The 24,065-nt window shown below is 44.5% G+C and overlaps 3 protein-coding genes across 5 annotated transcripts; 2 read left to right on the top strand and 1 right to left on the bottom strand.

The window, feature by feature from the left end:
- Positions 1 to 720: 720 nt before the first annotated feature.
- Positions 721 to 7,766, top strand: slc13a5b (solute carrier family 13 member 5b). Of its 2 annotated transcripts, XM_029172098.3 has the most exons (12): positions 724 to 883; positions 1,610 to 1,738; positions 1,809 to 1,945; positions 2,113 to 2,333; positions 2,407 to 2,587; positions 3,286 to 3,408; positions 3,542 to 3,754; positions 3,845 to 3,951; positions 4,036 to 4,157; positions 4,425 to 4,586; positions 5,563 to 5,700; positions 6,504 to 7,766. In XM_029172098.3, exons 1-12 carry the CDS (start codon positions 740 to 742, stop codon positions 6,627 to 6,629), a joined length of 1,803 nt encoding a protein of 600 aa, XP_029027931.1. In that variant the 5' UTR covers positions 724 to 739; the 3' UTR covers positions 6,630 to 7,766. The 2 variants fall into 2 exon arrangements, with proteins under 2 accessions (XP_029027930.1, XP_029027931.1); XM_029172097.3 differs by having other exon boundaries at positions 721 to 883; positions 3,845 to 4,157.
- A 4,890-nt stretch (positions 7,767 to 12,656) lies between these two features.
- slc47a3 (solute carrier family 47 member 3) lies at positions 12,657 to 18,345 on the top strand. Its single transcript, XM_029171868.3, has 17 exons — positions 12,657 to 13,476; positions 13,572 to 13,673; positions 13,762 to 13,830; positions 13,922 to 14,070; positions 14,150 to 14,192; positions 14,453 to 14,497; positions 15,222 to 15,319; positions 15,397 to 15,494; positions 16,152 to 16,265; positions 16,348 to 16,415; positions 16,500 to 16,608; positions 16,999 to 17,074; positions 17,366 to 17,435; positions 17,529 to 17,661; positions 17,814 to 17,908; positions 17,995 to 18,037; positions 18,191 to 18,345. Exons 1-17 carry the CDS (start codon positions 13,345 to 13,347, stop codon positions 18,343 to 18,345), a joined length of 1,599 nt encoding a protein of 532 aa, XP_029027701.1. The 5' UTR covers positions 12,657 to 13,344.
- LOC114868366 (multidrug and toxin extrusion protein 1-like) lies at positions 18,054 to 23,798 on the bottom strand. 2 transcript variants are annotated; one of them, XM_029171858.3, is made up of 17 exons: positions 22,555 to 23,798; positions 22,340 to 22,441; positions 22,075 to 22,143; positions 21,831 to 21,979; positions 21,475 to 21,517; positions 21,341 to 21,385; positions 21,153 to 21,250; positions 20,981 to 21,078; positions 20,787 to 20,900; positions 20,639 to 20,706; positions 20,449 to 20,557; positions 20,284 to 20,359; positions 20,138 to 20,207; positions 19,901 to 20,033; positions 19,733 to 19,827; positions 19,545 to 19,643; positions 18,054 to 18,968 (listed from the first exon to the last, which is right to left on the bottom strand). In XM_029171858.3, exons 1-17 carry the CDS (start codon positions 22,720 to 22,722, stop codon positions 18,672 to 18,674), a joined length of 1,833 nt encoding a protein of 610 aa, XP_029027691.1. In that variant the 5' UTR covers positions 22,723 to 23,798; the 3' UTR covers positions 18,054 to 18,671. The 2 variants fall into 2 exon arrangements, with proteins under 2 accessions (XP_029027691.1, XP_055370057.1); XM_055514082.1 differs by lacking the exon at positions 20,787 to 20,900.
- Positions 23,799 to 24,065: the final 267 nt, after the last annotated feature.

Here is a 24,065-nt window from a genome sequence, read left to right as displayed (position 1 = left end):
CTTGAATGTAATTGAAGCAGACAATTTCACGCTGATTGTTGTGGGTGATTCAGATATTGGAGAAAGGCTGTGGAGGCAGAGAAGTGTTTTTGACGAAAGTATTCAGGTCAGTACAAACAGAAAAAAAGGCTAGGAAAACCATTCACTGAAATAATTAAGATGCACAATTCATTTAATTAGTGCAAGTAATTGTACAATAGTGGATGCACAAACGTCGTCACTGCAGCTTGCTTGTATTTCTTTCTGGAAAGCTGTTAGTTTACAACCTTTTTACTGCTCCTTAATGAATCATATGTCAGCACATCAGGACAGGATTTCACAGGAGTGTGTCTATAACAACACATTCTTCACTGACTGTAACACAACTAATCCTGACTTTGAAAGTTGTGGATTTATTATCACTTTGCACTTTGACATATTACAGGAAACACTTTTATAAGAGAACATTCAATCATCATTCGGATTAGAATAAAAACATGACTGAACCTCTCACTCATGATACACAGTGAAATGTAAATTTGACCTAATTCCTATTTTAAGTTACTCAGTCCTTGAGAGTCATTGCACCCATCTCTCTCAACTCCTCTCTGTAACTATATTTCTCTCTCGCTCCGTCTCTCTCTCTTTCTCTCTCTCTCTCTCTAACTCTTTCTCTCGCTCGCTCTCTTCATTGTGATTCGCTTTTATTTGCCGTGGGCCTCCCCCCCTCCTTGTCCTCCGCGCCTCAAAAGCGCGATCCATGGTGCGAAAGCCTCCTATTCTCTATCCTCTGTTTTGTTTTAGGATGGCATTCTTCAAATATCTCCGCTCTCTTAAGAATGAACTTATCCTCTTCGCAGCGCCGTGCCTTCTTCTTCCACTGCCTTTATTGGTCGGGACATCGGTACGTAACATTGTGTCATTAAGAATGTAAACTTTGCCACATTGGACTTGGCAAAATGCATGTTGCCTCGTGGTGTTTTAATTAAAAACCAGCTCAGCCTGTTAAACGCTGGCTTCGTAGATTACAGGTTTATTATCAAGAAAAACATTTCATGAAATTCACCTACAGATTCTGCGCATCACGGACAGCTTTTTGTGACTTTTACGCGAACCAGCGCGCGCGGGTTCTCGTTTGCACCTGTCGATGCGCCCCACAAGTGCACAGCTCCGCGCAGCGCAACGCGGCGCAACGCGGCGCAGCGCACGTACTGCGGACCGCAGTAGTTCTCGCCCGGTGCTCTGAACTCTGGGGTCCTGTTGTTTTAACTCTTTGTGCTAACACGAGGGGTCACGTCCGGCGTGGGAACGCGGAGTCAAAGGGCTGTGGACACGTTGCCGCCGCAACATGTGACATTGGAGACATTATGCGTCCGTGCAAGCGTGTTATGATAAGCACAGGATGTGGAGCGACCGGTCAAAACACGAACAGAGGCCATCACTGGAGAAACTTTTTGCAATCTTGCAAAAAAACATGTCTAGAAATGTTATGGCTCAAACAAGACACACAGTTAGTTAGTTACCTTTGATCCCTCAACATCCCATAAAACCCTTTGCATCCACACCGGTGATATAAGGTGTTTGTGCCATCGCGTTAAAGCCCATGGCCACGTCTCCATCTCTCCTCCAGGAGGCTAAATGTGCCTACGTGATCGCCCTGATGGCCGTGTACTGGTGCACAGAGGTCCTACCACTGGCCGTCACTGCTCTGCTGCCTGCGCTGCTTTTCCCTTTGTTCGGAGTCATGCAGTCCAAAGACGTAAGTAACGGAACCGAGCCCCCCCACACACACACGTTTGACTCTGAGTGAGTGAGCTCTGCCCCCTCAGGTGTGCGTGCAGTACCTGAAGGACACAAACATGTTGTTTGTGGGGGGACTGATGGTTGCGGTCGCCGTGGAGCACTGGAACCTGCACAAGCGCATCGCCTTGAGGGTGCTGCTCGTAGTCGGCGTGCGACCCGCTCTGTGAGTTGCTCACGTTACAGAACATTGTTTGTTCAGTGTGTAATGCGTAACCTCAGGAACACTCACCTTTGGTTATTAAATAAAGAGTAGACATAGAAGCAGAAGACACAGGGGATTTCTGCACTGCAAAGCGCCCAACGGCCTCTTTTTCTGGCCCCTGCCGACAGTCTGATGCTGGGCTTCATGGGCGTGACGGCCTTCTTGTCCATGTGGATCAGCAACACAGCCACCACAGCCATGATGGTGCCCATCGTCCAGGCCGTGCTGGAACAGCTCAGCACCAGCGAAGCCGAGATGCCTCAGATCCTCAGCTCGGACGAGCCGCTGCAGACGGCCGAGGGCGACAACAAGCAGCCGCTGCAGTCAGAGAAGCCCGGCGAGAGACAAGGTGAGTCACAGTCGTCGTTGGTCCTGAAAGCATCGCTGCAGCGCGAGTGACGTTTCGCCCATCGTTCCCCCAGGGCCCGTGGTGGTGACCTTCCTGGACGCTGCGGTGGAGGCTGCCCGGCTGAAGGAGGCGGCAGAGAGGCGGAGGATGTGTAAAGGGATGACCCTGTGCGTGTGCTACGCCGCCAGCATCGGAGGCACCGCCACGCTGACGGGAACCGGGCCCAATCTGGTGCTGAGCGGCCAGATGAGCCAGTGAGTGTGTCTCTGCTGAACCCTGTGTGTGAGCGATTAGTCACGTTACAGGAAGTGCACTGGCTTCTCAAAGGCCGCTTTCCTTTCACTGCGGCTTAACAGGAATCCCTGGTCATAGAAACCCAGAGAGCTTGACTCTAAAGGGACTTTAACTGTGGGAGACGTCCCACTAATAATCTCATACATTGCTGAAGACCTCCATTAGCATAACATACATATTCTAATAGGGTTTGGCCCAGAAAAAGAACTATTTCAGTCTCATTTGAAGGATGCAATGTCAATTTCTGTGAGTGCGTGACAGCTAAAACAGACCAAGGGGAGTGAACTGTGAACTTTTGTGTGGTCTCACCAGAAAATCCAGTTCTTGCTGTGATTTCAGCCTGGTCTTTGTCTTTATAAGCCAAATCCCCAAGGATCGAGATAAGTCCCTTTAGAACTTCTCCAGAGTGAAACTCCCCCGTTGACATGTGAGTGAGTGTTGACGCGTCTGCAAATCCAGTCTTCTCTGTCTGATTTTGTTTTTTGATTTTCATCTGGCTGCCAGCCCGGGCACACCTTCGTGTCATTACGGTAAATATGAGGCTGGCACCGGCAGGCGGTTGCTTCATGTAGTCCAACTCGCAGTCACGTCAACAGCTTCGTTTTTATTGATTAACAGTTTGGAAGCTAAAGTTCATCCGTTTAATCCTTCTCCACAGACTGTTTCCTGAAAATGGAGACGTGATCAACTTCGCCTCCTGGTTCGGCTTCGCCTTCCCCAACATGATCCTCATGCTCACGCTGGCCTGGCTCTGGCTGCAGTTTGTCTTCATGGGATTCAAGTCAGTTCGATGATGGTTAAAGCCTGATTGTAGTGACAGCGGCTTGACTCAGCATTAGGAAACTTCCACCGCGTCGGAGACGTAATCGAGGGTAGAAGTGACGCGGCTTTTCCCCTCCGTGTGCTCCCTGCAGCTTTCGGAAGACCTGGGGCTGTGGGTCAGTGAAGACAGAGAAGGAGATCGCAGCCTATAACGTGATCCGTGAGCAGCACCGTCTGCTGGGGCCCATGTCCTTTGGAGAGATCAGTGTCCTGGGGCTCTTCACTCTGCTGGTGGTGTTGTGGTTCACTAGGGATCCGGGCTTTGTTGAGGGCTGGGCGACACATGTCTTCAATTCCAACTCAGAGTTCGTATACAGACGGAATTCTAAATGTAAGCACCCATATTTTCGAACCTCTTGATAAAACCTTAACGCTGTTCTCTGTCTGTGTCCCAGGTATGTGACGGATGCCACCGTTGCCATTTTCATAGCGGTCCTTCTCTTTGTTCTACCGTCTAAACCCCCGCGCTTTTATTCAAGGAGAAGGCAAAGTTTTAGCATAGGTGCGACATCAATCAAAAAAAAAAAACTAGCTTACAATGTGGGAGAGACTGTACAATGTGACATGGAACTGTTTTCATCTCTAGCACCCCATCAGAACGCAGGCCCCACTCCACCTCTGCTGACCTGGAAAGTGGCCCAAAAGAAGTTACCGTGGGGGATCGTGCTTCTTCTGGGGGGAGGTTTTGCTCTGGCCAAGGGCAGTGATGTGAGTAGCAGAGACAGTGCTAATGTAAATACTGCAGGGAAATGAGTCATGAGCCCACATTCATCGTGGTGAGAATATTAACATTTATAAAGGTGTGGGTCAGCTGTGTTTAAAAAGGTTTGAAAAGAGAGAGAGAGAGACTCACACACACACACACACACACACACACACACACACACACACACACACACACACACACACACACACACACACTCACGACAGAGTGAGAGATTCATTTGACATTTTTTTCATTTTTCATTGCTTTAGGAATCGGGACTCTCGAAGTGGCTGGGGAATCAGATGACGCCCCTGCAAACCATCCCCCCCTGGGCAATTGCTATCATTTTATGCCTGCTGATTGCTACCTTCACTGAGTGCACCAGTAATGTGGCCACAGCGACGCTCTTCCTACCTATCCTGGCCTCCATGGTGAGTTCCCAGGCCCCGAGAGAAACGTGCGCGGTGAACCAAGCCGCAGCACAGGCAGGGATCCCGGCCGCGTGAGACAGACAGTGTTGAAGTGCCTCCTAGCGTCACTGCCTTTGGAAGCGATTGCCCCAATCGGAGTCTGGCTTTGAAGCGACTCCCAGTAGGAACTGGCCTATTTCTCCCCGTTTGGTCGGCCAAGTCGTTGGGCCATTCAGGCTGAATATGTTTGGTCCCCTTCCCGGGGGCCCCTCCTTCCATTAATAACCTGCCAAACACACCCATTCAGCGCCTCGTAATGCTGCCCTCCCCGCTGCTGCTGAAGAATAGCGCCACTGTGCCTGCCGGCTGAGCACCGAGGACCAGAACCAGCAGCAGCGTTCGCATAGACGTCGACTGAGCAGCGACGGTGCAGAGATGGGAACGAAAAAAAAGGGGTCACTTACATTCAGCTGGAAAGTGGAAAGATGACATTTTGTGGCAGGAACAGTTGCAGCATAATGTCACATTATGTGTCATCCTGTGAAGTCAGTCTTCAGAGGGTGATTTAAACAAAGAACATCTAAACTGATCAAACACTGTCATTGTGGCGGCCTGATTCACGGCGCCACAGTTTAAAGAAGACTAAGTATAAAGTTTAAGTCGTTCACCCTTTTGTTTATTCTGAGAACTAGAAATTACTATGCACTTGTAAGCTCCAGTGATGCAGGATATGTAATTCCAGAGCGAATTCCACAGAGTGATGTTTTCTGCCTCTTTGCAGTCTGCCATTATCACTACACATGTAGAGCTTTTCTATTTTAAATGCCATGACTCAGCAGGAACTACATCTTAATTACACCCGTCTAATGAGAGTTTCCCGCTGAGTTTTCACCCTGAGTTACGAGTCGGTGATTATACAGTGGCAGGAAAACAGCCAGATTGTGGAACATGTGATTTGGTGTTCATCCCGGACTCTCTCTCTGTGTGATCGCTGCAGTCCCAGTCCATTGGCATCAACCCGCTCTACGTCATGGTGCCTTGTACCCTGAGCGCCTCGTTCGCCTTCATGCTGCCTGTCGCGACGCCGCCCAACGCCATCGTCTTCTCTTACGGCTACCTCAAGGTTGCTGACATGGTGAGTGTAGCTGTGGTTTGCTGTGTTGCCACAGTAAATGACACGTTGAGCGTGTGATGCCGCATCTCCAAGGCTGCTGTTACACCGTTGGCGTTACTGAAGTGACATATTCATTTGACTTGAGAGCTGGAGTTGTTTGACGACTACTTCTACATATTAGAACATTTCCATGGAATATTCATGACTGCTAGAACAGGTTCTACCTGTTATTATTATTCATTCCTTCAAACAAAGATGCCTACTTTGTAAGTAATGAGGGTAAAAGTCTACAGTCATTCACTGAAGGGTTTATCTGAGGACAATGTAAGTGCACATTTTCAAAGGTTGCTGTATCTGTGATGATGGAAACCTCAATTCTAATTTTCACACTAGAGAGACTTTGGAAATGACTCATTTAATAATCTTATACGCTACTGAAGAGTTAGTTTTGAATGACCCCCGAATCAGAAACTCGTTCATTCATCATTTCTGTCTAATTTGTCAGGATCAAGACAAGTCAATTTTGAAGTGTGAAACGATTCCAAATCTATTGTTGATACGCCTCAAGTCCATTCATGATGATCTCTGTCTAACTCTGGTTTTTCAAGATTCATTTGGCCGCTTGCCTGGACACACCTTCATGGTAAACAATTACTGTAACATCGGCAAAGTGATGATTTTGTGCAGTTCCATCCAGTCTTGGTGATGTCCACAGTAAACAATAATCTGCCTTTGAGCTGAGGGTCCCAGAGTCCTGGTGCTGCTGTACGACAGGAAACTGTAGATACTAAGATGCTGAATTATTGCCCCTTTTTTTCTGCTAGGCTCGAACAGGAATAGTCATGAACATCATTGGCATTCTCTGCATCACGCTGGCCATCAACAGCTGGGGCAGGGCCATGTTTCACCTGGACACGGTCCCGACGTGGGCCAACGTGACGGGCGTGTGAACGTGGCTCCGCCGTAGGAAATGATCCACGCCCACCAGCGCCGCTGCCGGACGACGGACCTTTAGTCGGGGGCGACGACGCGAGACCCCGCGACGGCTCGCACGAGTCCCACAGCTGTTGGGAGGCGTGCGCCACAAGGATCCTTTTCTCTGACACCTCGTGTGCTTGTAAAAGAAGGCGGTGGGATGTAAAAGGCAGATTAATTTATATTGTATCATTGTAAAAGTCCCTGTAAATTATAAAATGTTAGCTTTTATATTGTCAAAGTAAGACGCGACTCAGGTCCAGGCTCTTAAAGTGAAAGCTTGGGGTCAATTACATTGTTAATCTTGGGAATGTACCTCAACATGGATCCTAAAGTGCAGCACTTAAATACCGTTTTGAGGGACTTTCCATTTTGTGTCAGTTTTGCTTTTATTCCACTACATTTTAGTTCTGTTCATATTTATCTGAAAGTAACTGGACAGTCACTGTTAAATGAAAGACATCATGCATTAGAAATCTAGTAACTGTACTGTAGCATATAGTGCTAATAAGATGCACGTATTGCTGTAACACTGACAAATGGAGCCCTGTTGCCTACTTTAATACTGCTGATGTGTTTCACCGAGGCACAATGTTGAAGTGTGATGAGTTCTTTATATTGTGCCTTCAGTCTTACACTACTGCTTTTGAGCTTGTTTACATAATTATTCCTTTATATACTACTCCATCTAACGTCTGGTTAGATTAGCAGCTTTTTGTTCTTAATAAAAGTGTGTGAATTGTAGCAGAGACTTGAGTACAAGCAGAAATCAACTTGTGGCCCCTTGCATTCAAATCTTTCACTTTGTGGACTCACGGTTGTGAGGAGGAATTATTATTCCAGCGTTAGCCGACCTTTGAGATGTGTCCTCGCTTGAAAACCAAGACACCTTCCTGTGCCTTGTACAAACATATTGATTTATTGTACTGTAAGTACATTCTCAGTATTTCAGCCGATATGCCGACATTGTGCAATGTCTCACTGTAAACAACCGACCTAAAACAAAGTGGTACTTGATAATCACTATATACTGTATTTTTATTCTTCAATATTTTGTTAAATTTTTTATTATTGTGAGCTGAAAAATAAAGTTTTGTTTCTCCTGATTATAATGAATTCTCAGTTTCTTCTACTCACATGCATAAAAGCAGCTCACACACAGTAGCACATGCTGACTAATCCTTCATTCAGAATGCAGAAAAAAAAATGTTTTAATTGTTCCTCGGTTTCCACAAAAACAAAACAATTACTCACGGCATCAAGAGCTCAAAAGATCCCACCAGTCGCTCGTTATTGATTCTAAACAATGGCAGGGATTTAAGGAGGTGCTGTCGTCTGTCACCGTCATCCAAAACAAACGCGATCCTGCTTCCATCAGCAGTCGGTGCTTTCTCAGTTCTTGTGTGACCTGCGTTTTAGAGCGCACACGTCTTTCTTAATGACCCCTTGTCTTACGCGTAAATCTGATCTAATCCTGTAAACACAGCGCAGAAGGCCGCGGTAATCCGGCCCTGAAAGGACACACCTCGCGCATTTAGGCAACATTCTGTGTCATTGTCATTTTGCCGACACGTTGCACAAGCGAAAGGCCGGGACAGTTCTATTGCGCCAGTCGCAGTCATCGTGACCTTCTTTACGCGCGTCTCAAGCAGGTTACCGGTTCACGGCTGAAAAGCCAAAGCCATGTTGGAGCTGCGCCGTGACGGCACTAGCCAGGTCACATGGCAGCGAGGGTAGCGGCGTGAAAGACATCAAAGCGCTGACCTCAGCTCTGTTGGACAATTAAAAGGTTAGCTCATGTGTGGTTAGCCAGCGGTCGGGTGCACGGGGCCACTTTGCGTCGCTGTGATCGCGGGTCCCACTGGGGAAAATGCTTACGTAATTATAGTGCCTTTTTGCTCCCGCTGCTGCCTTCCAGCCACCCACTCATTATCCAATTGTAAAAGATCCTCATGTATTCTAACCACCATTATTGACTATATATATGTACACACGCCAGGCTTCAGCAGGAAATTGAACTTGCAGCTTGTGCTTTGCGCTGGTGCTTTCCTTTCGCCGACTGCACACGCACGACCCAAAACGCTTCTCATTCCAAACAATGAATCTGGTTGCAGAGTAAGCAATTGGCGAGCTTAATGAGTGACTTCTAGACAAGCATAAACCCGTTACGCATGCACGACAGGTCAAAAAGCACATTCTGTGTTTTTATCTGTCCGCTTCTGTGGATGGGAAGAAGTTTTCAAAGCCACATTGTCCCTCCACCTTTTACGTATCGATTACACCTGAGGACAATATGATGCTTGTCTGATACAATCGATCTTCCCTCACGCATAAAGACTTGTGTGTGGGGATGGTTTCAGTCAGCAATCTGAGAATCCAATTAGGATGCGGACATGAGTTAGGCCAAGACTTAAAAGATCCACCGGAGGACAGAGGGCCTTTCTTTGCTGTCTGGAGGCCAAAGAGCGTCTACAGCGACCAGGCCGAGTTAATAGTTATCTCAGAAGTCATCTTCCTGCTGGGATTAGATATAATTCAATGAACTTCTTTTACCTGGAAGCAACAAAATACAATTCCCTTCGGAACAGTGAGGCCAATTTTTTGTTGTACACATGTGGGTTTAACATAAAAGGAAAATAGAACAAATTTGAGTTTTTACATTTGTTCCACATCTTAATTCGTGCCATATTAGCTGGTGAATTTTAGGTAAGTTAAAGGTCAAGAAAACTGATAATTTTAAAATACCTGCATATAGTCTGTAACTCACCAACATGACTGAAAGGTTGGTTTTCTTTTGGTGACGAAAACCAGGCTTTCACTGCTGCTGCCACTGTCCTGCTTTACTGTAAGTAATCAGTACAGACTGATGACACTGTTCTCTCTATGAGTGTTGTATTGTATTTTCTAGCATAACCACATTATTGAGCCATAAACAGTGTATTAACTGAATGTAAGTTCAGATAAATTCAATGTAAACCTCTCTTTCTTTCTTTAAAATCAAGTGGTTATCTGTGATTCATATGTAAAAAGAAAACTCCCATTGCTAGTAAGACTTATTTATGCAATAATCTCATATTTGTCCATGATTCACAGAGTCACAAGGCAAGTGTTGATCGTTGCTTGACCTGGTTGTCAGAGAGACCAACACACCCAAGAAATTAAGTATAAGCACTGTGATTCTTGGGAGGAGGTAAAAATTATTCATGCTAACGATTAGTCAAGCAAATATGTCAGTGCTACCAAACAGTTCCTGCTTGTTCATGAATAAATTAGAATTACATGATGGTTGGTTTCATAGAGTGTCCGAATCCTGCTTTCCAGAAACAACAATGTGTGAAAATCAAAGATCTAAAACAAATAAACAAACAAAAAATGCTCCTGGGCTTTTTAAAACTGAAAAGAGATTCTTTGAATCAGCGTGGTTCAATTCAATGTACAAGGTTGGATCCATGGCCTCAGCCAGACAGAAAGACGCTTCTTGTGTTTACATATTTCCAGTGGTATTTTCTCCCAGCAGTCCTCACCTTGTGAAACATTTCTCTTTTTAGCAATTTCTGTTGCGTGAACCACACGTGCTGAAAAACAGGGTGAGCGGTGACTCATCTGACTGCACGACCGCAGCTCATGTATTTTTTGCGCCGCTTCACTCGCAAAAAGGGCATTTTTAGGTCTAATAAGAGGTTGAGGCAAGGCAACCCTACTATTGTGTTCCTCTCTCCGGGGTTTTCAATAGACAGTCTTGGCAAAATTGCCGGGTCGGGGCGAGATTGACATTTATGGCCAGCTGATGCAAAGTGGCCTGCGTGCTTTAAGCTCGCATGTCGAAGCAGAGCCACCAGAGAGCATGAACCTCTGCCCTAAGGAGGCCAGATGTGATGATGTCCTAGCTTCACATCACAGCCAGCTGAGGTTCTTCAAACAAACACCGGGAGCAGTTTGACTCTTTGAGCTTCTTGGTGGCACGGACCGCGAGGCAGAGGCAGAAAAATACCATTAAGGAGAACACGGCAATTTGCAGAGTTAGGACAAATGTGTGGCAAATACAACAGTGGTGAGATTCAAACATGCAACATTAATACAGGAGTATTTAATAGGGGGAAACAATTGATCTCAACATCCCTGATATCTGTAATTTACTGTAACTGATGATTACAAGTGTTTGGTCATATAAAAAGAAAAAAACTGTGATTACGTACCTTTAAACAGAACTAGATTTAAGGAAAACTAAACTAAACTATCGTAAGTAAATGTATCTGTATCTTAATACAAGCCCATTTTTTGATTGTAATATTTTTTTTATTATATTCAAAAATCATGAGGGCTGATGTGGCGTTGGACATCGACAGCAGCATTAGTTAATTCAGAAATGGCTCCATCTATTGGTACAACCTTCATTCAAATACAAATTTAATACACAGTTAATGCAAGAAAATAGGATGAGTGATTTTGCTTCAGGGTCTTTGATAGAACAACACAGTGTCTTCTATTCTGCACACGTTTTTGCAATTTAAGTTGCACAATGAATACTGGTTTGTCTTTATGTTAATATAGCTATCATCCAGCAAAGTCACATTTTATGTTCTACAGCTCTTGATGCAATATTTATTTTTGTTGTTAACACAGCATTGTTTGTTTCTATATTTAACCAAGTCAGCAAGGCAGTATTACACAGAAGCTTTGATGAAGCTTTGGTTAAACTTCCTTCCTTCACCAGCAACATCTCAGGTGTATTTGAATGGTCATACACTTCCCTGGTAGGATACTACAAATGATGCTGTAACACCTCTGGCTGTGGTAAAGAGGATTGAGAGCACTAGTTACAAACGCAGTGTTGTAATTGAAGATAAATGGGCATCTTTGGGCTGCTGAGGGTGGACATGTTAAAGAATGAGAGTGTCTATGTAGATAACATGACTGAAAATATCACAAATGGTAACAAAGTTCTTTAAACAGTTACAAATCAGGGAAGAGTTTGAACTTAGGGACTTGTTGCTGCTGGTACTGGATCTGTGGAGCTGCTGGCTCTAAACTGTGGGATTTGATTTGTATTATATTATAGTATTATATACTTATACATGTATATATATATAGTAGTTGTACTTTGCTTTTTGTGCTTCCAAGTGTCTTATTTTGTAGACTTAGAATCTTGTATTATGTAATACATGGCTAAAATACCGTAAATACAATTCTATTCATACCCAAGACATCATGCTTCAGGAGTCAGAAGAGAATCAGGGGAATTTGTTTTTTAAGTTTTAAATATGTTGCAGTGACACCTGCTGCCTGTAGACGGCTGCACAGGGCATTGGAGGCTTGTACTGAACCTCTCATACAACGCTTTGAAAACATGAGTGTCACTGCGCACTGATTATCAGCACAGGTTCACTGAAGTAGGATCAGCCTGGACCAAAACTGTGTCACGAGGACAGTTTTTTAACTGCTATTTATTCGTGATCTTTAATAAACTATATTTATTACCTCACCGTTCATTAAAATGTTTTCTCTAAAACAAATATCCAGGGACTACTAAAGTGGAGGGAATGTCAAACGTTTCAGCTCTCACATTCACAAATAGTGATTAAATGATCCAGAACCCAAGTTAATCCCATTTCCAAGTGTTTGTCAGACAGTTGTGAGCTGTAGTAAACATTTGCTTTGTAGTGATCTGATCTGATCAAACCTGACCTTTGGACACCAACCTTCAAGGGAACCAACATATTTTCTTACTTTCCAGAAAAAGCTTTTGTATTGTATATACAGACTGACATTTTTAAAATTGAAATGAGTTTGAAATGTATATGATATATATTTTAAATTAAAAAAATCTTAATATCAGTGAACGTACAGCCCTGCACTTTCAAACGTCAATGTTTTGTACCATTGCAGTCAGTAATTTAGAGATAGCCCCTAACTCCAGCTGGGCCTCACATTTATCAAGTGAGCATTTTCGTAGTCAAATCAGCCGTCACTAGTTTAAATGTGGGATTCACGCGATGTTTACGGTTACAGTGTTATGGGACATAAGCAGAATCTGCAAGTGACAGTATATTTCTGCAGTCAAATCAGCCGCCGCTGAAGTTTAAGTGTGGAATTATGTAAGGAAAAATATGTACTTTATACATCAATATCAATGGTACCAATACAATACACATACCATACAAGCACTGTGGGTCATTTGTAGAACTAAATCAACTCTAAAATGTCAAGGATCAAAGGTTTAGTGGGAGCACTGGTTGTAAAGTCTGACAGCAGCACGAGGAGAAATCGCGTGGTCCTCATTCTCCTCTGTCCAATCTCCTGTGCTGAATGAAGCATCCCCAAAAGTGAGCTGGGCTTCCTGATCAGCTGACCCAGTCCAGATGTTGCGCTGACACCAGGTTCATTGTTCCGCTACAGCGAGTCTCAAGGAACCTTTTCAGCGTGAATAACGCACTCAAACTATACTATAGTAACAGCTGATTTGACTACGGAAGTGCAAACGACCGCTCACGCTTGCGTCGTTGGACAGCGGACACCGGGAATCCGTTCACGGCCCCTGACGCGCCGAGTTACCGAGTGAGCGACACTTCTTTCATCATCTCGGACGCCGACTGAGAACTTCTGCTCCACGTCAGGTTCCGGGGTCCGACAGGTACTGTACCGCTGACCGGTGACCCGAGCAGCTGTCGCGCGCACCGCTCCGCCTGGGTCATGGAGAGCAGCACGGGGGGATCAGCTGCTTCGTCATGGGGTGAATGCTTTTTAATCAGACTCGTCCGAATGTGGACTCCTGTTGGCTTCAAGACAGAAATCAAAGAGTTGTCTAAACTGGCCGCACCAGTGGTGAGTCTGCTTCAATATGCAGTCTAATAAAGCACAATCAAATCCACCTTATACATAATGCTTCCACCACGTTGTTTGAAACCCTTTCTCCTCAGGTTGTGGCCCAGATTATGGTTTTTGCAGTGAGTTTTGTTAGTACTATCTTCTGTGGTCATCTGGGGAGGACAGAGCTGGCAGGAGTGGCTTTAGCCATAGCTGTAAGCACATTACAGCCATTTCCTAAACATATAAGTCAAACCAGTGGAATAACAAGGTAATAATAAAAAGTTTCTGTTCTGTCCTCAGGTTATTAATGTTACAGGCGTATCCATCGGCTCTGGTTTGTCGTCAGCGTGTGATACTCTGATATCTCAGGTGTGAGTCATGGCCCGTCTGCGCGTTGTTTAACCTGAGGTTCAAGAACTGTGGGAAGACGGCAATAGAACGATGAGCTCTCTGCTTCCAGACCTACGGGAGCGGAAACCTGCTGAAAGTGGGGGTGATCCTCCAGCGGGCCATCCTCATCTTGCTGCTGGCTTGTTTCCCCTGCTGGGCCATCCTCATTAACACTGAGCCCCTTCTGCTGGCTGTCAGGCAGGAGCCAGATGTGGCCAGGTGAGCTGCTGTGAACGGCCCCTCGCTCTCACTCTGCCTTCGAACTGTGTCATGATTCTGACGGGATGATTCTCTGTAGGCTGGCTCAGACGTATGTGAAGATTTTTATGCCAGCGCTTCCCGTGAGTATGGGTCGTTAACAACGACTGAATTGTATACCTCTACGTTTAAGCCTTCCATGCCCTGGGCTTGGAGAGACTGCTCGTCTCATGTGAACAGATAATCTACATCCCCACATGATGAAATGTGAAAACGGGTTTTGTGCTAAACTTGTGCTAAAAGTCACCTGCTCCTTACCCTGAGTAAATATGAAACTGACCTTTGTGTCAGAATACAGCTACATAAAGTTCAGAGTTTTCTGCTGTTTGCTTTTTCTTTACAGGCTACTTTCATGTATTCTCTACAAACAAAATATCTGCAAAATCAGGTACGTACATTTTGAGTTTTTAGAACTTACACAAGTCCTAATCCCAAATAAATAGGACCCAATTAAATGAATCAGACGAAAAATGCATATATTAGGACAACTTGAGCCTGTTCAAAGTCTGATCTGAACACAGGTTTGTACAAGAGCATCATGTTTGTAGAGCAAGAGAGAGAGAGAAAGACAGAGAGAGAAAGAGAGATGTTAATGTCCATCAGGAAAGAAACGGTTAAAGCCCAGTGCAGTTCTCTGTAAGACATTATTTAAGGACTTATAAGAAAAACTTTAGCGCATGTTGTTCCATGACGTCAGAGGGAAGCAACTGAACATTATTGATTTTCACGGCAGAACATGATGTCTTCAACATCCTTTTTGACCACAGTTGGCATGTTAAATACAATATGTTCTGTGGAGAAATGAGTCCAGAGTGGAGTTTATCTATTACTTGTCTTGACAATGACCAAACACTACAAGGCCTCCAAAGGCCGGAGGGCCCAACTGTCACTTTTAGTTTGATTGGGTTCCATTTATTTGGCTTTTAAAGACTGATCACTGTTCAGGTCAAAGTTTTAAAGAAATGGAAAACAAACAAATAGATGTGACTAACACAAAATAGACCAAAGATCAGATGAGCTCCAAACTGGCTTTCGTTGGAGGTGTGTTCGTCTCACCTCCGGCCTCTCATCGTGTCACTGTCTCATATAAAAACATTTCTGCATTGTTTTAGGGCATTATATGGCCAGAAGTCATCACAGGCATCGTGGTCAATCTTCTTAATGCTCTTATCAACTACATTGTTCTCTACGTATTAAATATGGGAGTGGCGTAAGTATCTCAGAACTGCATTGTCGTAACCAGAACTAAACATTACAGTACATTGTACCTTAAAATGCTTTTTGTAGCGGTTCTGCTATTGCCAACACCGTTTCCCAGTTCACTATGGCTGGGACCCTTTATGCTTATATTGTATGGAAAGGTCTCCACAAAGCCACCTGGGGAGGTAAGTGCAACATTTGCATCTAAACATAATGAGCTTATGTATAATCAGAGACCCAGTTTATTTCCCTCAACGTCTTTTATAGTGAGTTTCCTGTAGGGATGTCATTTCAAAGACACACAGATGATTACAGTAAATGCATGAGAATGTTAATGAAGTGTTTACTGTAGGGATGCATGAGGTGATGTGGTCAAGACGGTTCTAAGTAATCAGAGGCATTCCATGTCTCCATGGAGATCGTTTCATCATCCCATGTTTGACACTGTCAGCTTTAGTTTAGCAGATGCTGGTAATCATCTACAGCAGGTCCTCACGACAGTCGGTCAGATGAAAAAAAATCACCACAAGTTGCAGACAACAGGTTGGCCTCAAAAACAGGGCAACAAGATTGTAGCTCATCAACAAAACAGAAACATGGAATAGCTGATGTAGACATCAGCTCACTCCAGGACGAAAGAGAGTGGAGAAACAGAGGAACTACACGTTTATGATGTTACTGAAATGCTTCAAATACAAAATGGAAACAATTCAATAGTTTTTGAAGACAGAACTACTCCAGCTCAAACTAAATGAAGGCATAACCAAAGACAAACAGGAAACCGTATCTTTTGCTTTTAATATGTTCTTGTTGTTGATGACTGAGTTAATGTTGTGTTACAGGCTGGTCCAAAGACTGCCTGAAGGACTGGGGGTCCTTTGTCCGACTGGCCATTCCCAGCATGGTCATGATGTGTGTCGAGTGGTGGACCTATGAGATTGGAGGTTTTCTAGCAGGTGATACGTCGCGCCTTCACGTTGTGCTTGTGGATCATCTGTGTGAACTGTCGGTCTGAAACCGCTGGCTTGTTGTCGACAGGTCTAATAAGCGAAGTGGAACTCGGAGCCCAGTCCATTGTTTACGAGCTGTCAAGCATCGCATACATGGTGATTTCCCTTGTGATATTATTTTATGAAATGAATTTACAGTTTGCATACATTATGCGTGCTGACACATGCTTCTTTTATCAGTTCCCTTGTGGCTTTGGCATAGCGGGCAACGTGAGGGTTGGAAACGCCTTGGGAGCTGGAAACACAGAGCAGGCCAAACTGTCTGCTAAACTCACCATGTTCTGTGCAGGTCAGTGAGCTCCAAGTATTCTTCAACATCTGGGCATGTTTTATTTTTGTGACAGTTCAGCCCTCCAGCCTTCGGGGGGCGCTGTGATTTTCGGTGTGACACCACCTGCTGTCCTTGTTTCAAATGCTGACATTGTTGTTTCTTTACCTGTATCGGTTACTTTGGTCTTTCTACGTGTATGTTGTGTTTTTTCTGTTTTCCCAGTTGTCTGTCTGTCATTCTGTCGGTCTGAAATATCTACTAATAGATAAGACTGGGTTTAAGTTCTGTATACCTGTATAAAAAGCATAAGCAGCCGCCTTCGGTCTTGTAGTGTGTAAATTGTTTCATATTGTCCAACTGAAATGTCATTCATATAATTCAGCCTGGTAATACAACTCTTTATGACAGGCTTAGTGTCCATATGTTTGTCGGTTCTCATTGGAAGCCTGAAGGACCATATCTCCTACATTTTCACATATGATGAGTAAGTACATCTTTATCTGTCGTTATGGTAACCGTAGATCTGTAACTGTTAAACAGATAACAGGTCTCTGAAGGAATTAACATTTATGGTTGCCTTCAGAGAAAACTGTGAACTTCAACCTCTTGTTCTTGTACATATTAACCTGAGGTAGATGTTCCTGACAGCTGGCACCCAGCTGTGTATCATTACTGAGAGCTGAGCCAGAAACACTGCCCAAATATACTACAGACATTTGTATATTATTTTTCTCCTTTATTATGGTACGCTTAAGTTTCTCTTCATTGCCAACAGACAAATCAGGAAACGAGTTGCTGAGGTTATCGCTTTCTATGCTCCGTTTGTCCTCCTAGATGCACTATCAGTGGGTCCACATCCTCATTTACATCAAAATCTCACCATTTATTGCATTTTGGAAAAAAATGACCTTTGTTTTTCTGACCTTGTGTGTGCGCAGGCTGCCCTGGGCGGCATCATACGAGGTGCAGGGAAACAGAAAGTCGGGGCTGTTTGCAACGTCGTGGGTTATTACGGTGTTGGGTTTCCCATTGGAATCCCACTGATGTTTGCAGCCAAACTGGGCATCATAGGTGAGATTTACTGCAGAGGTGTTTTTCAGGCTTCAGATGATTTACGCAGCACTGTTGCTCGACTTGTAATCTGTGTGTCTCTTTTTAGAAACAACCTCTTACCGCAACAGTATTGTTGTTATCATCATCAGTGTATTACTTTATTATTACAGGTCTGTGGACGGGCTTGTTTACGTGCGTGTTTCTGCAGTGCTCGTTCCTGATGGTCTACCTGGTGAGAATGAACTGGAACAGAGCTACAGTCGAGGTTAGTGTTCGGAGACAGAGCTTCCATTCTAAACAGCGGAAGACTGCCTCCTTCTGCTCATATGTGGTGTTTTTCTTCTTTTGTAGGCTCAAATCAGGGCGGGGGTGTGTGAGACCTCAGCAGACACAAGTAAGAGAGCGAGTAGTATCAGTAGAGACAGCATTTATTTATCATTTCAAGTATTTAATGATATGAAAATGAAGATAAACAAAAAGAAAATTCACTAATTTTACAAGTACAGTATAATAGACAGAGATGTGACATGTGTGTATGTCTGACCAGGTTCCCCACAGGCGCAGTCAGACACCATGGAGCTGGTGGCCACCGAGGCAGTGCAGCTCTCCCACAGGACTCTGGTTCTGCGTAGAGGCCTTGCTCTGGCTCTCATGTTGTTCATCCTGGCCCTGGGAATCATTATAAACCTGCTGCTCACTTGAGCCAAAGGCTTAACGTGAGAAAATATGTTGTATCGAATGGAGTACGTCCACGTGTTCTCTGCTCGATGCGCGTTCTTGCACCGCAGGATGTGGAAGCGAGACAGAACTGAAGCACAAGGGCAGATCAGCAGAGACCAGAGACAGCACAGAAAACGAAAGGGTTTCGTGAAGGCAACCGTTAAATGATCAGCGATCTAGTCTGTGACCGCGCAATGTTGCTTTTTAAACTATTTACACACAAAATGATTCAGTGAATCTGCTGGAGTTTGGTGCTTCAGCGACAATTAAACAAAATACACTCCGGTTGTTGAACCTCAGAGTCATTGTTACTCTTCATTCGGTGCCAGAGCGGTGGAGAAGATGTGATGAGCAGTAGCGTTGGTAGCATTGATCCACTTCAGAGTGACGTTGGCCTCTGAATAATGAGGCTCTGGTAGAGGCACGAGGAAATGAACACTGGCTCCCACAGCCAGCAGAGCAGCTGCTACAAACACAGCGAGGCCTCGCCTGAGGAGCAGCTGAGCAGTGGAGAGTCCACGATCTTTAGGCTGCGCGTTTCCATCCTGTGTCTCCATGTTCCCGTTACGGTCTTGTGTGCTCACAGACATGTAGCCGTCCTCTGACTTGAGAAAAAGTGCCACAATCCTAATCAGTGTCTAGTGAGTAGTGCTACATTGTAAATCAAGTACAATTAAACTGAGGCTGGCCAAGGTTTAGAAAATAGCAATAACAGCAATAAAAAGGGAGCGAGGTACAGTAGAACAGTGAAGTTACCGGGGGCTGAGGTGAAGAAGGTGCAGGAGTTTAATAATTCAATGTGATGGCGAGCAAGACTCAAAGGAAAGGTGCACAAGACAGTGGTGAGACCAGCCCTGTCTATAGGTTAGAGACGGTAGCAGTGAGGAAGAGACAAGAGGCAGAGATGGAGGCAGCAGAGATGAAGATGCTGAGGTCCTCTTTAGTGACGAGGTTGAACAGAATCAGGAACGAGCTCATCAGAGGGACGGCTCACGTTGCCAGGTAGCAACAAAGTCAGAGAGGCCAGACTGAGACGGTTTAGACGTATGCAGAGGAGGGACAGTGACTAGAAGCAGAAGAGTAGATGCTCAGGATAGAGTTAGATGGAAGATGATGTGCTGCGGCGACCCCTGATGGAAACATCCCAAAAGAGAAGAAGAAGGTGACTGGTGTGCACTCACCTGATTTGCTGACTGGCCGGTGGAGTTGCTTCCCTCCATGTCTGACACATCAGCTGTGCTTAATGTCACATGAGTGTTAGTCCGAGCTCGTTTAACAGCCTTCAACCATAAACCGACAAACAATAAATACCACACCTTCTGATTTTCTTTACCTTTACATGCCATTAAGAGCTTCTTGGATGCCATACCTCTTCTGTCATTCTTCCCCAGTTCAGCTGGAAGATGATGGTGATGTAGAAGGTGGATTGTAAAATGACGCAAACGAGAAGACCCAGCCAAAAACCTGCGGGAAAAATAACAAATTCTAAAAAGTGCATAGCGGAACTCTTCTGTAAAATGTGAATTCATGCGGACACCTAAAACTCCCAGCTTTGCCACAAACATTAAAGTGACACTCAGTGACAGGCCGATGCAGTAGTATCCAACAAAATTAGCCACAGCTGGTATCTTCTGTTTGCCAGTGCCCAGGAAGATGCCTGTGCACACACACTTGGGTGGAAACAGACAAAGGACGACTCTCAGTCCACGATATTTGGACAATTAAACATAAATACATTGGACATATACATTTAGTGTTTCATGGCAAAACTCACCACAAGACCATCGAAGAACTGAAGGAAGCAGTAGGCGTTCATCAAGTGGGAAACCAGACCTACAATTTTCCTGCAGAATAAACAGATTTAGTTCTAAAATTCGACTTAACCCAGCTGTTCTTTACAGTCACACTGTAGAGACTCACTCATCAGGGGTAAAGATGAAGCCAATGACTGTTCTGGTAGAGCCGAGCACAAGGCCTTCGACAACGGCAAAGCTACCTGGAAAAGAGGAGCTGTGACTTCAGACACTGGAGAAGCAGTAGAGGCGGTGATGTGAGTCAACGCGCTGCAATCCACCTCCAACAAACCTGCGAGTGCGAAGGACACCTTGCAGGTGAGGAACGCCCTGTCACTGTCCCCTGCGCCCAGAGCGTTGCCCACACGAGCACACGTTGCAGCTTGAACCCCAAGAGGGAACTGTGGGTTTGCATTTCAGAAAGAGTAAGAAAAAGATATCATGGAAAACAGATGTAATGTTTTTAATGGTTTAGACAGTACCATGTAGGTTAGAAAGGCCACCATTATCACAGCATGTTGAGCCGCCAGCTCATCTTCACCGAGCATCCCTGACGAAAACATGCAATCAGCTGTCTTTATTCAGCTGGATGAAAAACACTTAATAACAATCATGTCCTGTATTTATTACCTGCAAAAAATCCCCCAAGCTCATAAACCCACCATTCAAAGCACTTCATTAATGTGCTGGGAATGGCTAGTTTCATATAGGAGCCCCACTCCTGCAGTGATTCTAGGGACCAGCCTGCAGGGGGCGCAAGAGACTTATGCATGCAGCATAAAACAAACGTAGCCAGTCAGATCTGTGAGTGTGACAGCCCTCACCTCCCCACGTCGCTATGTGGAGCTTCTTCCACCAAATGTAGGCAAACAGAAAGGTACAGTTGTAAACGTGAGACAAGGCATTGGCTGCTGCAGATCCACTGGAAGACAAGGGCAGATCCTTGTGCTCATCATGGTTTACATACTCATTCATGATCTTGTATAAAACACAGACCTGACCCCCAGATTCAGCCAGTGAAGAAGAAAGTAGTTGGTCACCACGTTGGCTACGTTTGCCACGGCAGCAGTGTACATCTGAGGCAGTATGATGTCCTGAAGGCAGAAACAGAGATGTGCTCACGCCACATACTGTATACAACCTTTATCTGGTGAACGACAATTTGGTGGAGGAGAGCAGTGCACCTGGTTTTGTAGGTAGGACACCTGGAGATGATGTAGAAACATTGCCTGGAAAACAGAAACTTTACTTCAATAAAACCTTACTCTGAACACATTTTATATATGTATACTAACAAAACTGAGAAGTCAATACTTACTGGCACTGCTGGGAGGAAGGCTGTGATATACAGCTGGGCTATTCTGAAATCAAGAAACTTGTTTTAATTCCTGTCAATAAACACTATTCAACATTTCATATAAGTTTATTATATAGGACGAATAATTTTAAAGAACAATTGTTTAACTCTTCCTTAACTACTTTAATTGACATATTATGATCTAATGATACACTAACATTTAGCTTGTTTCTTGCAACGAGCTCTTGAATAAGTGTGAGAATTGCTATTACTTTTTTGCGACTAAAGGTTCATTTTCTCACATCTATGTGTTGAAGGGAAATATTAGGAGCCAGATAGTAATATGATGATGAAGTGGATGTGGGATTGCTGATTACCGAGCCACCTCAGGATCCTGGCGCACGCATAGCAGGATGGCCTGAGCGTTCATGAGCAGGCCCCAGCAGGGCAGACAGAACAGCAGCAGGATGATGACGCCTCGCTGCAGGATCACCCCCACCCGCAGCAGGTTCTTACCACCGAACGTCTGCACAGCAAGCGTGTCACAAAGATGTGAGTGAGGAACACTGACAGCTTCCTTAAACTCATCGTGTTCTCTCCTATTTGAACGCTTTTCCAAACCTGAGACACCAAAGTGTCACATGCTAAGCCCAGACCGTATCCTGTGGCGGCTGTGGTCACATTGATGGTCTGAAATAGACACCAAACGTAAATGAGCCTCACACACTGTGCATTTGAAAGCTCTGATGTGATGTAAACAGTTCAACATATGTCACTACACTAAATATCGCCAACAAAAAAGAAGATCAACTCATCAGGAGTCTTCTCTGGGAGTTGTTAAGGCCATAGGATCCTTTGGGCCTGTGTGGAGGACACGAGCACTTACTGCACAAGCTAATCCATAGCCAGCCATCACTTCATTTCCCAAACGCCCACAGAACATGGTGACCACAAAGGGAAGCAGGTAATTAAGGATTCGAGAGAGAAGCTGGAACAGTTACAGACACCATGAATGAATCCTTCGACAACAGTTTGAAACATATCACATTTTTCTGTATCAAAGGAAGATGACAGTCAATAGTTCAGCGTCGCCGTCCTCACCAGCGGCCCCGTCATCCTCACGATGTGGTACAGCTCCTGCCTGTAGGTCAGCGGAACCTTGTGGCACATCCACCTGCAGCGGAGGAGCTGGTCCTCGGACCCGTCCATGTCATCGGGCTGAGGGACCAGAGCGGGTCCTTCTGCTGGACAATCCGTCTTTTCTCCCATGTACTAACTCTGTTGCTCTACAGGATGGAAATCTGGCCGTTGTCTCAGCTTCCTTGGAACAAAGCCAGGAGCAGCTGAAACAACACGGACTGAGAGAAAGACGAGAAAACGGGCCGCAATCATAACAAAGTGCAGGGACATGAAAGCAAGAATGTTTGGGTCTCATGTACCCAACTGTGTAAAATGTATTTGAATGTACTCTTTTAGACCCTGGAGTAAACAACTACTGTATATTGCAGGAGTTCAACCGACAAAACTGTATTAGTTTGTTTTTTCAGTATAATGTATTGTGTATTCACAGAACTATACACAATATTATTTTTCCCAAACAGGACAATATGAGCTTTCATATGCATTCTTTCACTGTATTTTGTTGAGGACAAGGTCTGGAAATTAAGTAAAACAACCATATCAATCAATAGAAACAACTTATTCTAGCAAATAAAAATACTGAATGGTCTATGATAAAACATAGCAAAACTACAATTCACAAATTCAATACTCAAGTAACGCGAGAAGAACCTTAAACACACCACAATACAATACAAAGAGTTTTCTGTAGTAGCAGGATGCATTTAGCTGTGGCAGAGGGCTCATATGACAAAAGCTAGTCACCAACCATGTAAGGAGGAGGGATGAGGTTTATTATTGTCCACAGAAGTCCAGAATTGGCCCTAAACATTAAAACCATTGTGCAAAGACAAAGTGCCCCAGTCGCTGTAGCACACCATTCCACCTACAGTATGATGTACAATATGTTGTATAGGTATTCGCTGCTGAAAGTAGTCATTAAATCAGTATTTTATCATCCTGTACATACGAGAAATACTGATATTTGAGAGTTTTGTCATGACGACCAATTTATGCAAAATGTAGCTGGTACTCAATTAAGAGGCTAGATTTCAACACATATATCAAGATGTCATCCTCAGGAGGTGGTACAGCTCATCTCTGCAGGTAAGCGGAACCTTGTTACCCAGCCACGTGCAGCAGAACAGCTTGTCACTGGGCTCCTTCATGTCGCTGGATCGGTTCCTATCGCCGAAGCTTGTGCTCTTCGTCGTGTACTGCACCGTCTTTGTGTTGTCACTTGTCAGGGACAGAATTCACCACGATTGTGTAAAGAGTGTCATCGTTTTTAGGGTTACTAATTAATTTACTTGATAGTGGTTTGGCAAACTGCTTTATGGATCTGACACATGGCAAAACACCCTGCTTTTTATCATATTGTACCTGTAACAATGTAAAATATATTACCGTTGCAATTTCAACTTAAATCTTTAATTATGTCACAGTTTCGGTGTAGTCTTCTGGTCATGTTCTGGTTTTTATTTTGAAGTACT

Source organism: Betta splendens, chromosome 13, assembly GCF_900634795.4.
Source record: "Betta splendens chromosome 13, fBetSpl5.4, whole genome shotgun sequence".
NCBI classification, from domain to species: Eukaryota; Metazoa; Chordata; class Actinopteri; order Anabantiformes; family Osphronemidae; genus Betta; species Betta splendens.
This window is presented reverse-complemented; position numbering and strand designations above follow the sequence as displayed.

Coding starts and splice junctions, on each gene's coding strand:
- slc47a3 (XM_029171868.3), top strand. CDS start 13,345: ATGGAGAGCAGCACGGGGGGATCAGCTGCTTCGTCATGGGGTGAATGC. Junction 14,071..14,149: donor CAGGAGCCAGATGTGGCCAG/GTGAGCTGCTGT, acceptor GATTCTCTGTAG/GCTGGCTCAGACGTATGTGA. Junction 14,498..15,221: donor CAAAATATCTGCAAAATCAG/GTACGTACATTT, acceptor GCATTGTTTTAG/GGCATTATATGGCCAGAAGT.
- LOC114868366 (XM_029171858.3), bottom strand. CDS start 22,722: ATGGGAGAAAAGACGGATTGTCCAGCAGAAGGACCCGCTCTGGTCCCT. Junction 21,079..21,152: donor TGGCTGAATCTGGGGGTCAG/GTCTGTGTTTTA, acceptor CTTGTCTTCCAG/TGGATCTGCAGCAGCCAATG. Junction 20,208..20,283: donor TTCATCTTTACCCCTGATGA/GTGAGTCTCTAC, acceptor TTTATTCTGCAG/GAAAATTGTAGGTCTGGTTT.
- slc13a5b (XM_029172097.3), top strand. CDS start 740: ATGGTGCGAAAGCCTCCTATTCTCTATCCTCTGTTTTGTTTTAGGATG. Junction 3,755..3,844: donor GTCTTCAATTCCAACTCAGA/GTTCGTATACAG, acceptor TCTGTGTCCCAG/GTATGTGACGGATGCCACCG. Junction 4,158..4,424: donor CTCTGGCCAAGGGCAGTGAT/GTGAGTAGCAGA, acceptor TCATTGCTTTAG/GAATCGGGACTCTCGAAGTG.